The sequence below is a fragment of the Aulonocara stuartgranti genome (genome assembly GCF_965226115.1).
Source record: "Aulonocara stuartgranti genome assembly, chromosome: 3".
Lineage (NCBI taxonomy): Eukaryota > Metazoa > Chordata > Actinopteri > Cichliformes > Cichlidae > Aulonocara > Aulonocara stuartgranti.
This window is the reverse complement of record NC_138941.1, coordinates 18,097,605-18,113,832: the sequence shown is the minus strand read 5'-3', so window position 1 is coordinate 18,113,832 and position 16,228 is coordinate 18,097,605. Positions and strand designations below refer to the sequence as shown.

Sequence of the window (16,228 nt, the reverse complement as noted above, 5' to 3'; positions counted from 1 at the left end):
TCAGTTGGTAGTAAATAAAATGGGTAAAAGCACTAAGATAGCAAACAGAGATACTGTTTATTGTATGAGTGACTGGAAGAACCCTCTGCCTACCTGGACCGTGTGTCCCTTGCCAAGGATGACAGTGATACCATTCACATTGATCACCACAGCCCTCACATAGGAAACCTTCTTATTACTTCCTCTGTGCTCATTCTGGGTATGGACCGTGAAATGTGGCAAGCCAGAGGAGACATTGCAGAGTTTGGTCAAGGTGTAGGAGCATGAACCCATGTAATGGTGAGTACGTTTATCAAAGGTTATGTAGTGAGGATCACCAGAAACTGAGCAGATACCATTTCCTGAACAAAGAAGGCAGGGAGTTACTTTATCATTTACCATGATGAGCAAAACAAATGCAGATTTCAGTGGAACTATATAAAATGGATAATGCACTGAGATGTCAGATGTGTTAAATGAAATAATAATCTTTAGATGTATGTGAAGCGGTGTGATTAATATACCAATAGGGTGGCATTCATATTCTCCATCTTGTAGTTGGCAGCTCTCAGTAGTTGGGTTACAGCTGGTGTTATGACACTGTAGCAGACCTCCACTGTGACACATACACTTTTGTTCACAACCCTCCAAGTACCAGTCATCGCCCACCTGAAAAATGTACACAGAATACAAAAAACAATCAAAATTTTGTCATGTAATTCTCTCTTATACATCACACGAATATAAAGATAAGATAAGATAAGATAACCTTTATTAGTCCCACACGTGGGAAATTTGTGGGAAAGATCAAAAATGATAAATAAATATATAAATATAAAGATCAAAATGATAAATATACATGTGGATGCAAACCAGGGATTCTGTATGCCACTAACTAATTAGGCCAACCTTTACTCATTTATTTATTGATTTTGGGCTTGCTAATTGTGGTGGCACCCGTATGTAAATGCTGTGACATAAATACAAATTCTATAACACCAGTGTCTTTTAAATTCAGGTAAAATACAGTATAATAAATATAATCTGTGCTTGATAAGTTGAAAGTAAAAATCTTTGTTGTAAAACCAATATTTATGTGCCAACAGTTCACTGCAGTCTATGCACCCTTAATTTAGTTGAGTTTTAATTTCTTTTGTACTGTAGGGTCTTTGTGTCTCTTGGCGTCTCTCCTGTTGAAGTCATAAAGAGAACTGAAAATGATGTTAGCATGAGCTTAGCACATTTTAAAGGTAAATGGAATATGGTTTTAATTGTTTGGAGGCTGTTTCCACTTACAGGGTGATAGGTTCCACTGGGGTCCACACAACCACAGTCTCTCAGTTCCACACATTTGTCATCACTGAGAATGAAGCCAGGGTTACACTCACAACCCTCCACACACACTTCCTCACAGCCAGGTGGTCCCACCACACCAAGACATGTCTCAGGACATGAATTCACACAAAGGGAGTAGGAGCTATTGGGAGGACAGGTCAGAGCTGTGTGGACAAACACAGGGATGAACAATAATGAGAGGGAACAATGGTGGACAAATAGCAACAGAGAAGGGAGTGGGAGTAGGATGATTCAAAGACAGGGCACCTACGTATCTCATATTGATTTAATTCAGTGTCATAAATGAAAGTAAGGACAATATTAACTGCATTGAATATTTTACATTGGTTTCAGCATTGTGCACTGTATCTTAAACTCTCCTCCCTATACAATTATAAATATGATTATAAGTTCAATTATAATGTTGGTGAGCAGGATGTAATATATCGTGGTTATATTTACAGGTGGAGACAACTTCCAAATGGAGAAGCTATGGCATGCACCCCATTTAAAAGGGAAAATGCTGAAGGCTCATTTTTCCAAAATGAAAAGGTATTATTCAAGTCTTTATTCATTTATGCTTCAGAATGGGGCTTATCAAGCCAATGGGTGATGTCACTGTGACTATGTTTTATATATCATATATCTTTTAGATATATTTGGTATATCTCAGATTCAAACTTACGGCAGAAGTCTGGAGTTCTCCATTGGTAGACTTTGGCTCCAGCACTATGACATGCGTCAGTGTAGGCCTGGAGCTGGTCACACAGCACGTGCTGCTGGCCGTTGAACTGACACATGTCATACACACAGCTTTGGAAGAATGGAGTGGGATTAACTACACTGATGCACTCCCTGTAACAGAGAAAAGCACTCACTTAGCTTAGGTAGGAAAAGGCAGAGGCTCATATACTGAAAATCTGAGTTCAAACAAACAAACAAGCTACATTTGGTGGTGAAACAGTCAACAACTGTTGCATAAGTTTAGCAACAATTCACTAGCTGGGGCCAGTGAATAAAGGTGAATGGCTTAAACATGAATTGAACTGCGGTTTGGGGAAGGCCTCGCTGGGGACTGGCGGCGGCTCCTGGGCTGGCAGATCCCCATGTACTAATGAGAAGTGAAACAGTGAAAGAATTGAAATTGAAAAAGGGGAGGGAGGGTTGGGAATGAATGGAAGAACAAACAGCTAGTAGAACTGGGGGATTATATATAGATAAGAACAGGAAGGGAAGTGTTTGGATACTTTATCTCTAACTCACTAACTGAGTCCACATTGTCATTTTACATTTTACAGTGTTCCTATTAGAAAAAGGTGAATGGCTTAAGCATGAGTTGAACTGAGCTTTAGGGAAGGGCGCAAAGGGGACTGGTGCCTCCTGGGCTGGCAGATCCCCAAAGAAGGCATCCCCTAGAAGCAGCAATAATTGTGCATTGTGAAGGTGAAAGACCTCTGCAGTAATAATTCAATTTTTCAATTCAATTTATTTATACAGCCCCAAATCACAACAACAATCGCCTCAAGGCGCTTTATATGTAAGGTAGACCCTGCAGTAATACCTACAGAAACAACCCAACAATCATATGACTAACTATGAGCAAGCACTTTGGCGACAGTAGGAAGGAACAACTCCTTTTAACAGGAAGAAACCTCTGGCAAAACCATTCCCATGGAAGGACAGCCATCTGCCGCTACAGGTTGAGGTGGAAGAAGGAAAGCAGGACAAAAGAGAAGCGCAGAGAGAAGGTGGTCAAGGATTCCAGAGAGTAGAGTGGTTGAGCTTGGAAAATTACGAAGGAATGGTGGGAGAAGACCACAAAGCAGATTTCAGAAAACGAAAGACCTTTAATAGCTGAATGAGGAGAACCCCTGATCGAGTGGCAACGTGGCTCGACTGGTGTGGAGGCTGGATGGATGCATGTTTGTATTTTAAGACATGAGGCAATGGCTTGACGGCTCGTAAAAGCTTTTACTGCTGTGTTTGAAAATGATCGATATGGAGACAGAGACTGGCAATATGGTGTCAGGAATGTGCACTGTTACATTTTGTGAAAGATAGATAGATGTATGGACCCTGGCATCCAAGTTATTGGGGAAAGAGGAAAGAGAAACTGGCTTCCAGGTGCCAAAAAGCACGCTGCTGCATTTTGCTCAGGAGAGATAGAGGGAAGAAAAGCTTGCTACTGCAAATGAAGGAAAAGAACCTGGCATCCCGGTACCTGATGTATGCAGGCGAATTTGAAAAAGAAGGACAGAGAAATAGAACCTGGAATACCATTGCAAAAAGTATTCACTTTTTGCAATGGTATTCCATGGTTTTGTAAAGGAGGAAAAGAGAAAGAAAACATGGCATCCCAGCGCTAAAAGCCTGCTGCTGCATTTGTAAAGGAGGAACAGAGAAAGGAACCAGGAATCCCGGGCCCAAAAGCTTGCTGGTATATTTGCAAAGGAGGGACAGAGAAAGAGAACCTGGCATTCCAGTGCCAAAAAACATGCTGCTGTATTTTTGTGAAAAGGGGAGGGACGGAAGAGGAACTGGCAACCCGGTGCTAAAAGCGTGCTACTGCATTTGTGAACGAGGGATAGAGAAAGAAAGAGAACCTGGCATTCCTGTGCCAAAAAACATGCTGCTGCATTTTTGTGAAAAAGGGAGGGACGGAAGAGGAACTGGCAACCCGGTTCTAAAAGCTTGCTCCTGCATTTAAGAAGGAGGGATAGAGAAAGAAAGCCTGACATCCTAGTGCCAAGAAGCATGCTGCTGCATTTTGCGAGGGAGGGACAGAGGGGAAGGGAAACTGGAATCTCCTGGGTAGAAAACCTTGTTGATGCATTTGCAAATGAGGAATAATAACTTGGCATCCTGGTGCCAAAAGCTCACTGTTGTATTTGCAAAGGAGGGTTATAGAAAGAACCTGGTATCCCAGGTTTTTTGCAACGATAGATAGAGATAAACTGGCAAGTCATTGGTAAAAACTTACTGCTGCGTTTGAGAATGAGGGACAAAGAACAAAACTGGCATCCCAGTGCCAGAAGGGTTCATTACAGCATTACAGTAATAGTATTGAAAATATTTATTCATATTTTACAGGTCAGTTGGGTGATTACCAGGCATGCTGCCATCTATTTCATGATTTTATAAGGTCAGGAAAAAAACGTTGTAAAATCCCAGGAATCCCATCAGTTTAACCAAGTCAATAACCAAAAGTGGAGGGGTTGTGAATTCTTACCGGAAGGGTCCAGTAGGGTCTGTAATTTTACCACATTTCTCTGGTTTTACAACTTCAGCTTCCAAGTTGGGGTCACAGTCTGGATCAGGCTTTGTTCCTGGGGTACATCTGGTCAATACAAATACAAAACACAGTTACATCCTCTTCAGTTTGTCAGAAAGAGTCCAACAGTAAGGTAACAAAAGACATAACCAGAAGAAATCCAAAAGACAGAAAGATAGATATGTTGGAACTCACGAGTCATCTTCATCGTCTTTGGTCTGCCAGCTGTTCCCAAAGTCATTACTATTTCCTGCCACAGTGCCATCTGGTTTAGTGAAGTCATTGTCTGGGTTCCCATCATAGTCACCACAAAGGCCACACATTTGGTCATAGTAGGAGCTGGTAGGACAAAGTCAAGGCAGGATATGTAGGATTAAAATAAGACAAGCTTAAGAATATTTGCAATGTTTAATAAGGTGTTGCTTGGCCTTTTATTGTAATTCTAGAAACAAATGAAGAGAATGCAAAGATCCCTGATACAATAAACCAGGGCATCGTTAGTATATATTAAAAGTTGCATAAGTCCACAATATGCACACAAATGGACTGCTTTGTTTTCACAACATACATAAAACAACTGGTGATGTTCAGCAGTTTAGATCGTTATCTATCAGAGTTTCTTCAGATCGTTAGGTTATGGTTGCATCGGAGGAAAGTGGTCATCAAAAAAAGAATGATGGAGCAATGGAGACAGTGGTCAGGTGTATTGTATGAATGTGTGAAGCAAATAAAAAGAAGTTCTACAATATCAAAATAGTTCAAACCAATATTTATACTAACCTGGGAACTGAGATCTGGGCATAATGGTTTCCATCCCAACGCACCCTCAGGCCAAAGGATGTTTGAAGCGTGATGAACTGACCAGCAAGACTAATAGACATGAGAGGAGAGGGGGAGTGGGGCAGAGCCACCCGTACTCCGTTCACCTGATTCAGTGATGAAGAAAAAGATGTTAAGAATATAAGAATATAAAGATGTTAAACAGACTGTGTAAACGTCTAATTGGTGGACAGGTCAGGGAGTATAAAAGTACAAAGAGTGTGCAATGTGCAGTATATCAGGCAAAAACAGACTTTGTATAGTTTTAACAAGCAAGAAAGACATTGCTTTATGCCTATCACACTGTGTTATCTTTGGCATAGATTCAACTGACAAAATGGGAAAAATCTGTTTTGTTTTTTTTACATGTTGTTAGCAACAAAGTAACTAAAGATATAATTTGAGTTCTTTGCTAAAATGTCAGTTATGTGTAGACATAAGACATCCATGGTGATGATACAAATACTGTGTGGGATGTCTGCTGGCACACATTTTACTTAAAGATGGGAAATATAAGAGATAGTAATTCATTCACATACTGACCAGTGTTCTACTGCTCTTCATCAGGGTCACAGTAATTCCATCCACTGTCACATATAGCTTCCTCAGGTATGACACTCCTGCAACTCCTCTCTCTTCATTCTTTGCCTCCACAGAGAACCAAGGGCCTGCACAGGGAAGACCACGACAATCAGGAATATTGTGTGTTTATATTAAAGGTGAATATTGGCATTAACATACAAACCACCACTGACATTCAGTGTCTTCTCTTTGCAGCTAACGTGAATGAAAACAACATCTGTCATGCTTTGCGATGAAAATAATAAATGAGTAAATTTAGCTCATTTAAACTTTCATTTGTGCGTGTGGTGTGGCAAGACTAGAACAGGTGCAATGAAACCCAAACATCTTAATGAATAAATGTCTCAAAATAGTGTGTACCTGTGCTGTTCCTACAGCTTCTTGCCAGTGTGTAAGTACAGGTTCCCATGAAGCTGTAGTACTTCTTGTCAAAGGTGTTGTAGTGTGGATCCCCAGAAACTACACAATCCTGAAAACCTGAGAGAGGGAAAAACATCAGGAACATCAGACTGAAACACAGATGATAAAAAAGATGCAAAGAATATGTCATTTCCTGACTAGACAAAAATTTTCTGCAATTCTGTGATTTTGTATTATAAAGAATCGCATGTAACAAGTGTTGTTATAGACAAACTGTACAGAAGAGAGCAAAAGAAACATAACAGCAACACACACATAAATATTTCACTGTTATTGAAAGTAAAAGACGCCTGTGGGTTGTGCTTCTCTATCTTCCATTGCTCAGTCTAATTATGTATATTAGAGCAGGGATAGAAAATGCTCGTTTGAGAACTTTGACAAAGTCTACAGCATCACATCAAACACAGTTGCAAAACTTTTCAGGTTGGCAGTCCAACCCATGAGATCTGGAAACCTACTTAGAATATAATGGCTACAGCTTTGCTGTGTTTTTTTTAGGCGTGAACATTACAAACATACTCGTAGGATAGCAGCCCAGCTCTCCATCCTGAAGTTTACATTCATGCATTGGGGGGCATTCAGAGGCTTCACAGGTAATTCCAGCTGCACCACACCAACATTTTCGCTTGCAGTCTTCCTCAAAAAACTCCTCTCCAGGCTGACAAACAGACAACAAAATTGACAATTAAGCATAGCAGGCACAGATGATTCTTTGTAGATCATTTTATGCATGTATGTATGAAAATGTTGTTTTAGAGAGGACATAAAGAGACTGCAAGTGACCTGACTTGAAATACAAAGGACCAAATGATTCACTGCCGGCCTATCAGACCCACTTCACCATACCTCATAATACTGGCCGTTCGTGTGGTTGCAGCCACACATGTTCTCCTTAACGCACTTGCCAGCACTCAGGACATAGCTGGGATCACACACACAGGACTCAGAGCAGGGACCAGAGCAGGAGGGGGGTTTTCCAAAGCATGTTTCCTGACAAGGATCTGCACAAGGTTCGTAGTGGCTGTTTGGGGGACAGCTCAGTGCTAAGCAGACCACAAGAGGTTGAAGTTAGTGATAGGAAACAAAAGTATGTGCTGGTTAAAATATAAAATGACAGCTTTTCACAAGAAAAGAGATACGTCTTTGGCACTTCCAGCTGTGTTGTCTTCCGTGTAACTAGATTGTTTGAGTTTGGTGGTAACCCAGTCTCCTGCAGCCTCTTGGTATATGTTGTCTGCCCAACTAGGTATGCTAAAGCAGCACTCCCTCGGTTAACTTTAGTGAGTAGGAAGCCCGTATGAAGTACTCTTCCACAAGTCAAAACTGACATAAACTTCTTTGTGTTATTTTCTCCCAACTACTCAGCCAAGCTGATTTTTACCTAATGATATACCTAAAGATATTTTACTACTAAATTAAATCATTTGTCCTTCCAATACTCACGGCAGAAGGTTTCATTCCTCCATGGTCCAAGGTTGACCCCACGATCTTGGCATTCATTGACATAGGCTTCAATGGCTTCACACAAAATGGGCTTGGCACCATCCAGCTCACACAAGTCAAAGACACAGTCCCTGAAGTAATTCTGAGAACAAACAATCACTTTGTTACAATGCTTTATATTGTGTGACCATCTAAAACCATATATTCAAATTATTCCACTATTACTAATATCACATTTTCACCCTGAATGCACACACACATAGACAAATACAACAAGCTCAGAATAAGGACTGGTTCCACATTTGTTTATTATATGTGCACTATCCTCTACATGAACATACATTGGGGTTGACTTTGGGATGGCACACAGCAAAAGGTCCATTTTTGTCCAGCAGAATGCCACAATATCCAGAGCTTTCATACAGTTCCTGTTCTTCTTCATTGCACCCAGGGATCGTAGTGTTGGGTTTCTTATTACATCTGTCAAGACAGACCATCATCTTAAGAACATTTGTCTTTTGCCAATGGTAAATGTTTCTTTACACTTGCATCTCTGCAATACTCACTCTGGATTCATGTTCCAACTGTGTCCAAAGTCATTGGCATTTTCAGCTAAGCTTCCATCTGGTTTGCGGAAGTCATCTTTAGTATCTCCATCATAGTTGCCACACAGGCCACACAGCTTGTTCTGATAGCTGCAGATTGCAGAAAATGATTGTGTTAGAGTCTTATGCAAGAAAGACTAACAAGTCAGCCAGAACTACAACGTGTTTTAATTCCAGCCAAGTTTCTTTTCAGCAGTAGACTAAACCCCACACATTAGTAAGACTAAAAGATCAGACATGTACATTTGATGCGTTTGATAGCATCAGCATAGAATTAACTAGTCAGGAAATTAGAAGTTTTGTGTGATTTTATCTTGAAATTTTGAGGGAGCTGTTTGTGTTGCCCCTGCTACATTGTTTAAATAAAATATCCTAGCTGTGTCATTAATCTCTGCCTTTATCACCTTACTACTCCTTACAGATAAAGGATTCATGTTCAGTATATGAATATGTGTTATAGTTTTAGTTGTATCAGTATGGATGTAGATTTCTGGACTGGTGAACTTGTGATTAAAACACCACTTTATAAGGAAACCATGAATTTGGTCTTCACTCACTCTTCGATTACTTTAATGTCCATGAAGGAGTTTCCATCATAGCGAACCGTCACACCAAAGTTCATGGAGACAGTGTAGTGTTTTCCTGACTTGAACACAGAAATACCAGGGGACGGAGACAGTGGCAGATTGACATTGGTCCCATTAACCTGTATGGGAAAATAGGCAGAGTACATCAAATCTGGTCAATTATTAGCCAACATTTTCATTTTTGAATTACTCATGTCACAACATTACTATCTGTAACTGAAAAGAAACGTTCCTTTATCATGCCAATGATGTCTGAACAACTCAGCTCTTGCCCGACATGTCAAATGCAGCTGCCGGCATGACAAGCGAGAGTGGATCGAAGCCAAAGGCATGGATGCCCGAGAAAACAGTAGACCAGAACGATACCCGAATATTAAATCGCATTGTACCAGATCTAACAGGGGCTCGCAGTGGCCGCTTGGTCCCAATCCGAGACAAAATGGACGAGTCCTCCTCACTGAAGCTGAGCAAGACCAATGTTGAGCCAAACAGTTCTGCAATACTTTAAACCAGCCCGAGCCACTCCACTTGTTCGAGGCCAAAGAACTTGCACCCTCCATGGATCTTCTTCCTGTCGATATCGGAAAAATCATCAACGCCGAAGTCAAGACAGCGATGTTGGCCTGGACGAGTTCCTCCCCACAATGCTGAAGGATGACGAAGCCCAGTTGGATGCCGCCCTTAGAAGTCCCCAAAATGCCTGCTGGTCAACATCGTGTGTACCCTATGAATGGGTAATTTCAATGACTTCAAGAAAGCTTTTGACAACGTCCACCGGCCGACTCTATGGGCTATCCCACGTCAATATGGAGTCCCCCAGCAGTTTGTAGACGCCTTTTGTGGTCTCTGCTCCAACTCCCGGTTCTGCGTCCAGACAGATGATTGGATGGCGCCCTTAGAAGACCCCTAAACGCCTGCTGGACAACATCGCGTGTACCCTATGAATGGGCAAAAGGTGTTATCACCAAACTTCCCGAAAGGCGATTTGGGTGACTGTAACAACTGCCGGGGCATCACGCTCCTGTCGGTACCCGGGAAAGTGCTTTGCCTCATTCTTTTGAATTGGCTACTGGGCCCCTACTGGGCTCGACTACGGAAGACCTCCAAGAATGGACTGCAGCTTTGCAGAGGCAGGTGAGGAAGTCGGATTACGAATCAGCGCCAAGAAAACCAAGGTACTCAGAGTTGGCTACACAACTGCCCATGTTCCCGTCATAATCAACCAATAACGTGCTGATAAGTTGGAAAATTTCACATATCTGGGCAGCATCATCTCGAATGACGGGATCTCTGATCAAGATGTCAACTCCGGAGTAGGGAAGGCTGCCGGTGTCCTCCGACGTCTCCAATTCAATTCATTTAAATTCAATGTTTTTTATATAGTCCCAAATCACAAAAACAGTCACCTCAAGGTGCTTTATATTGTAAGATAGACCCTACAATAATACATACAGAGAAAAAAAACAACAATCATATGACCCCATTGACCAAGCACTTTGGTGACAGAGGCGTCTTTTAACAGGAAGAAGCCTTTGGCAGAACCAGCGAAAGCAAGGCCGACCAAATATCACATGACGTCGAATGTTTATGGATGATCTGAAAACAGTCGACATCGCCTGGGACGAAGCTGAAACATTCGCCCCTGACCGACATCGATGGAGATTGTTAGCTGCCTGATGCGTTGCTCGGCGTAGGAGGAACTAAGTGCTAAGTGTAAGTGCAAGTTTCTTTCCATGGTCAATTGCAGTGGTTTTCAGAAGTGTTCCTGAGCATGTGCAGTGGTTTGTACCACAGAATGATGTTTGTTTGTAATGCAGTAGTGCCTAAAAACTGAAAGCGTGATTGGTTTTCACATGCAAAACATCCTGTTTCTTCTTCTCATGTCTTACCTGCACAGTGCCACCTTTGAGAATGGAGATCTTTATCATCTGTGCGTATACATGTACGGCATTCACATAGGAGATGGTTGGCCTGTTATACCGGTTTTCATTGTCAGTATGGACCTCAAAGTAGGGCACAGTTGTGTCATTGCATGGACTAGACATCAGATAGCTGCAGTTGCCCATGAAGTCATATTTGCGTTTGTCAAAGCTGGTGTAGTGTGGATCGCCAGATGCAATGCATGTGGATGTACCTAAAGGAATAATATATGAGAAAATTGTAATTTCCACACTGTCAACTATCAAGTTATACCGACTGACTGTAAAGCACAACACAAGGTGCTCCTTGTGCAGATGTAATTTATTACACTGCATTAAATCAAGTCAACAACAATAAAGTCAACAAACATTATTACCTTTAGGATAACAGCCTGCAACACCATTAACCTCTCGACACTCTTCAGTGGGGTCACAGGAGTTATCAACACATTCCAAAGTGTAGTTCCCTACACAGCGACACAGCTTTGTGCAGCCATCTCCAAATACTATCTCACCAGGCTGGATAAAATGAAAACAATCAGTACTGAGAAAGTATACTGTATGTCTTTAAATGTACACTGTACACAGTACTAACTAGGACATCTGACCTCATAATAGTTATTGTTGTCATCTAAACAACCACACTTGTCCAGCGGCACGCAGTGCCGACCTTTGAAGACAAAGCCTGGTTTGCAGAAACACCCAGTGATGCAGGAGCCAGAACAGTTGGTAGAGGGTTCCATACATGTAGGAATGCAAGCTGGACCACACTCTATATACTCTGCGTTAGGAGGACACAGGTCTGGATAGAAAGAAAAAGGATTACTGGAAAATGTGCAGATACTCTTTCAGGAACTAAAAAGGTAGGAAGTTATTATGCAGTCTTAACAAACTCAGTCCAAAAAAACAACATCAGTTGAGACAGAGGAGGTTTGGAGCGCCTGTTGCTAAAATGACTGCATTTATTTACTGCATTTCTAGGACCAGTCGGATAAAGCACTTGACACTGTAATCCACATCCATGCATTCATGCAGCTATTTCTATGTGAAGCTGTGTGATTAACATACCCAGAGGGTGGCATTCATATTCTCCATCTTGTAGTTGGCAGCTCTCAGTAGTTGGGTTACAGCTGGTGTTATGACACTGTAGCAGACCTCCACTGTGACACATACACTTTTGTTCACAACCCTCCAAGTACCAGTCATCGCCCACCTGACAAATGTACACAGAATACAAAAAACAATCAAAATTCTGTCATGTAATTCTCTCTTATACATCACACGAATATAAAGATCTAAATGATAAATATACATTTGGATGCAAACCAGGGATTCTGTATGCCACTAACTAATTAGGCCAACCTTTACTCATTTATTTATTGATTTTGGGCTTGCTAATTGTGGTGGCACCAGTATGTAAATGCTATGACATAAATACAAATTCTATAACACCAGTGTCTTTTAAATTCAGGTATAATACAGTATAATAAATATAATCTGTGCTTGATAAGTTGAAAGTAAAAATCTTTGTTGTAAAACCAATATTTATGTGCCAACAGTTCTCTGCAGTCTATGCACCCTTAATTTAGTTGAGTTTTAATTTCTTTTTTACTGTAGGGTCTTTGTGTCTTTTGGCGTCTCTCCTGTTGAAGTCATAAAGAGAACTGAAAATGATGTTAGCATGAGCTTAGCACATTTTAAAGGTAAATGGAATATGGTTTTAATTGTTTGGAGGCTGTTTCCACTTACAGGGTGATAGGTTCCACTGGGGTCCACACAACCACAGTCTCTCAGTTCCACACATTTGTCATCACTGAGAATGAAGCCAGGGTTACACTCACAACCCTCTACACACACTTCCTCACAGCCAGGTGGTCCCACCACACCAAGACATGTCTCAGGACATGAATTCACACAAAGGGAGTAGGAGCTATTGGGAGGACAGGTCAGAGCTGTGTGGACAAACACAGGGATGAACAATAATGAGAGGGAACAATGGTGGACAAATAGCAACAGAGAAGGGAGGGGGAGTAGGATGATTCAAAGACAGGGCACCTACGTATCTCATATTGATTTAACTCAGTGTCATAAATGAAAGCAAGGACAATATTAACTGCATTGAATATTTTACATTGGTTTCAGCATTGTGCACTGTATCTTAAACTCTCCTCCCTATACAATTATAAATATGATTATAAGTTCAATTATAATGTTGGTGAGCAGGATGTAATATATCTTAGTTATATTTACAGGTGGAGACAACTTCCAAATGGAGAAGCTATGGCATGCACCCCATTTAAAAGGGAAAATGCTGAAGGCTCATTTTTCCAAAATGAAAAAGTATTATTCAAGGCTTTATTCATTCATGCTTCAATTTGGGGCTCATCAAGCCAATGGGTGATGTCACTGTGACTATGTTTTATATATACTTTATGATGTTCAGAAAGAACAGCTGATATTATTATTAAACTATCATATATCATTTAGATATATTTGGTATATCTCAGATTCAAACTTACGGCAGAAGTCTGGAGTTCTCCATTGGTAGACTTTGGCTCCAGCACTATGACATGCGTCAGTGTAGGCCTGGAGCTGGTCACACAGCACATGCTGCTGGCCGTTGAACTGACACATGTCATACACACAGCTTTGGAAGAATGGAGTGGGATTAACTACACTGATGCACTCCCTGTAACAGAGAAAAGCACTCACTTAGCTTAGGTAGGAAAAGGCAGAGGCTCATATATACTGAAAATCTGAGTTCGAACAAACAAACAAGCTACATTTGGTGGTGAAACAGTCAACAATTGTTGCATAAGTTTAGCAACAATTCACTAGATGGGGCCAGTGAATAAAGGTGAATGGCTTAAACATGAATTGAACTGCGGTTTGGGGAAGGCCTCGCTGGGGACTGGCGGTGGCTCCTGGGCTGGCAGATCCCCATGTACTAATGAGAAGTGAAACCGTGAAAGAATTGAAATTGAAAAAGGGGAGGGAGGGTTGGGAATGAATGGAAGAACAAACAGCTAGTAGTACTGGGGGATTATATATAGATAAGAACAGGAAGGGAAGTGTTTGGATACTTTATCTCTAATTCACTAGCTGAGCCCACATCCTCATTTTACATTTTACAGTGTTTCTATTAGAAAAAGGTGAATGGCTTAAACATGAGTTGAACTGAGCTTTAGGGAAGGGCGCAGAGGGGACTGGCCCCCTAGAGGCAGCAATAACGGTGCATTGTGAAGGTCAAAGACCTCTGCAGTAATAATTCAATTTTTCAATTCAATTTATTTATACAGCCCCAAATCACAACAACAATCGCCTCAAGGCGCTTTATATGTAAGGTAGACCCTGCAGTAATACCTACAGAGAAAACCCAACAATCATATGACTCCCTATGAGCAAGCACTTTGGCGACAGTGGAAAGGAACAACTCCTTTTAACGGGAAGAAACCTCTGGCAAAACCATTCCCATGGAAGGACAGCCATCTGCCGCTACAGGTTGAGGTGGAAGAAGGAAAGCAGGACAAAAGAGAAGCGCAGAGAGAAGGTGGTCAAGGATTCCAGAGAGTGGAGTGGTTGAGTTCGGAAAATTACGAAGGAATGGTGGGAGAAGACATCAAAGCAAATTTCAGACAACGAAAGACCTTAATAGTTGAATGAGGAGAACCCCTGATCGAGTGGCAACGTGGCTCGACTGGTGTGGAGGCTGGATGGATGCATGTCTGTATTTTAAGACATGAGGCAATGGCTTGACGGCTCGTAAAAGCTTTTACTGCTGTGTTTGAAAATGATCGATATGGAGACAAAGACTGGCAATACAGTGTCAGGAATGTGCTTTGTTACATTTTGTGAAAGATAGATAGATGTATGGACCCTGGCATCCAAGTTATTGGGGAAAGAGGAAAGAGAAACTGGCTTCCAGGTTCCAAAAAGCACGCTGCTGCATTTTGCTCAGGAGAGATAGAGGGAAGAAAAGCTTGCTACTGCAAATGAAGGAAAAGAACCTGGCATCCCGGTGCCAGATGTATGCTGGCGAATTTGAAAAAGACGGACAGAGAAATAGAACCTGGAATACCATTGCAAAAAGCATTCGGCTGGATTTGTAAAGGAGGAAAAGAGAAAGAAAACATGGCATCCCAGTACTAAAAGCCTGCTGCTGCATTTGTAAAGGAGGAACAGAAAAAGAAACCCAGAATCCCGGGGCCAAAAGCTTGCTGGTACATATGCAAACGAGGGACAGAGAAAGAGAACCTGGCATTCCAGTGCCAAAACACATGCTGCTGCATTTTTGTGAAAAGGGGAGTGAGGGAAGAGGAACTGGCAACCCGGTGCTAAAAGCTTGCTCCTGCATTTAAGAAGGAGGGGTAGATAAAGAAAGCCTGACATCCTAGTGCCAAGAAGCATGCTGTTGCATTTTGCGAGGGAGGGACAGAGGGGAAGGGAAACTGGAATCTCCTGGGTAGAAAACCTTGTTGATGCAAATGAGGAATAATAACTTGGCATCCTGGTGCCAAAAGCTCACTGTGACATTTGCAAAGGAGGGTTATAGAAAGAACCTGGTATCCCAGGTTTTTTGCAACGATAGATAGAGATAAACTGGCAAGTCATTGGTAAAAACTTGCTGCTGCGTTTGAGAATGAGGGACAAAGAACGAAACTGGCATCCCAGTGCCAGACGGGTTCATCACAGCATTACAGTAATAGTATTGAAAATATTTATTCATATTTTACAGGTCAGTTGGGTGATTACCAGGCATGCTGCCATCTAGTTCATGATTTTATAAGGTCAGGAAAAAAACGTTGTAAAAAGCCAGGAATCCCATCAGTTTAACCAAGTCGATAACCAAAAGTGGAGGGGTTGTGAATTCTTACCGGAAGGGTCCAGTAGGGTCTGTAATTTTACCACATTTCTCTGGTTTTACAACTTCAGCTTCCAAGTTGGGGTCACAGTCTGGATCAGGCTTTGTACCTGGGGTACATCTGGTCAATACAAATACAAAACACAGTTACATCCTCTTCAGTTTGTCAGAAAGAGTCCGACAGTAAGGTAACAAAAGACGTAACCAGAAGAAATCCAAAAGACAGAAAGATAGATATGTTGGAACTCACGAGTCATCTTCATCGTCTTTTGTCTGCCAGCTGTTCCCAAAGTCATTACTATTTCCTGCCACAGTGTCATCTGGTTTAGTGAAGTCATTGTCTGGGTTCCCATCATAGTCACCACAAAGGCCACACATTTGGTCATAGTAGGAGCTGGTAGGACAAA

At 41.6% G+C, this 16,228-nt stretch overlaps 1 protein-coding gene across 1 annotated transcript in view; it reads right to left on the bottom strand.

The window, feature by feature from the left end:
• The window catches only part of zanl (zonadhesin, like), an 86,178-nt gene that overhangs the window by 13,122 nt on the left and 56,828 nt on the right, over positions 1-16,228 (bottom strand). The window contains exons 74-96 of the mRNA XM_082520070.1: positions 16,072-16,215; positions 15,835-15,942; positions 13,480-13,649; positions 12,710-12,912; positions 12,029-12,173; positions 11,569-11,762; positions 11,338-11,479; positions 10,931-11,175; positions 9,012-9,160; positions 8,416-8,544; positions 8,191-8,329; positions 7,850-7,991; positions 7,253-7,449; positions 6,926-7,064; positions 6,347-6,463; positions 5,948-6,072; positions 5,366-5,511; positions 4,781-4,924; positions 4,544-4,651; positions 2,000-2,169; positions 1,276-1,478; positions 504-648; positions 94-341 (exon numbers count right to left, since the gene is read on the bottom strand). Of these exons, the coding sequence (XP_082376196.1) occupies positions 94-341; positions 504-648; positions 1,276-1,478; positions 2,000-2,169; positions 4,544-4,651; positions 4,781-4,924; positions 5,366-5,511; positions 5,948-6,072; positions 6,347-6,463; positions 6,926-7,064; positions 7,253-7,449; positions 7,850-7,991; positions 8,191-8,329; positions 8,416-8,544; positions 9,012-9,160; positions 10,931-11,175; positions 11,338-11,479; positions 11,569-11,762; positions 12,029-12,173; positions 12,710-12,912; positions 13,480-13,649; positions 15,835-15,942; positions 16,072-16,215 (3,652 nt within the window). The remainder of the gene's footprint in view (positions 1-93; positions 342-503; positions 649-1,275; positions 1,479-1,999; positions 2,170-4,543; positions 4,652-4,780; positions 4,925-5,365; positions 5,512-5,947; positions 6,073-6,346; positions 6,464-6,925; positions 7,065-7,252; positions 7,450-7,849; positions 7,992-8,190; positions 8,330-8,415; positions 8,545-9,011; positions 9,161-10,930; positions 11,176-11,337; positions 11,480-11,568; positions 11,763-12,028; positions 12,174-12,709; positions 12,913-13,479; positions 13,650-15,834; positions 15,943-16,071; positions 16,216-16,228) is intronic.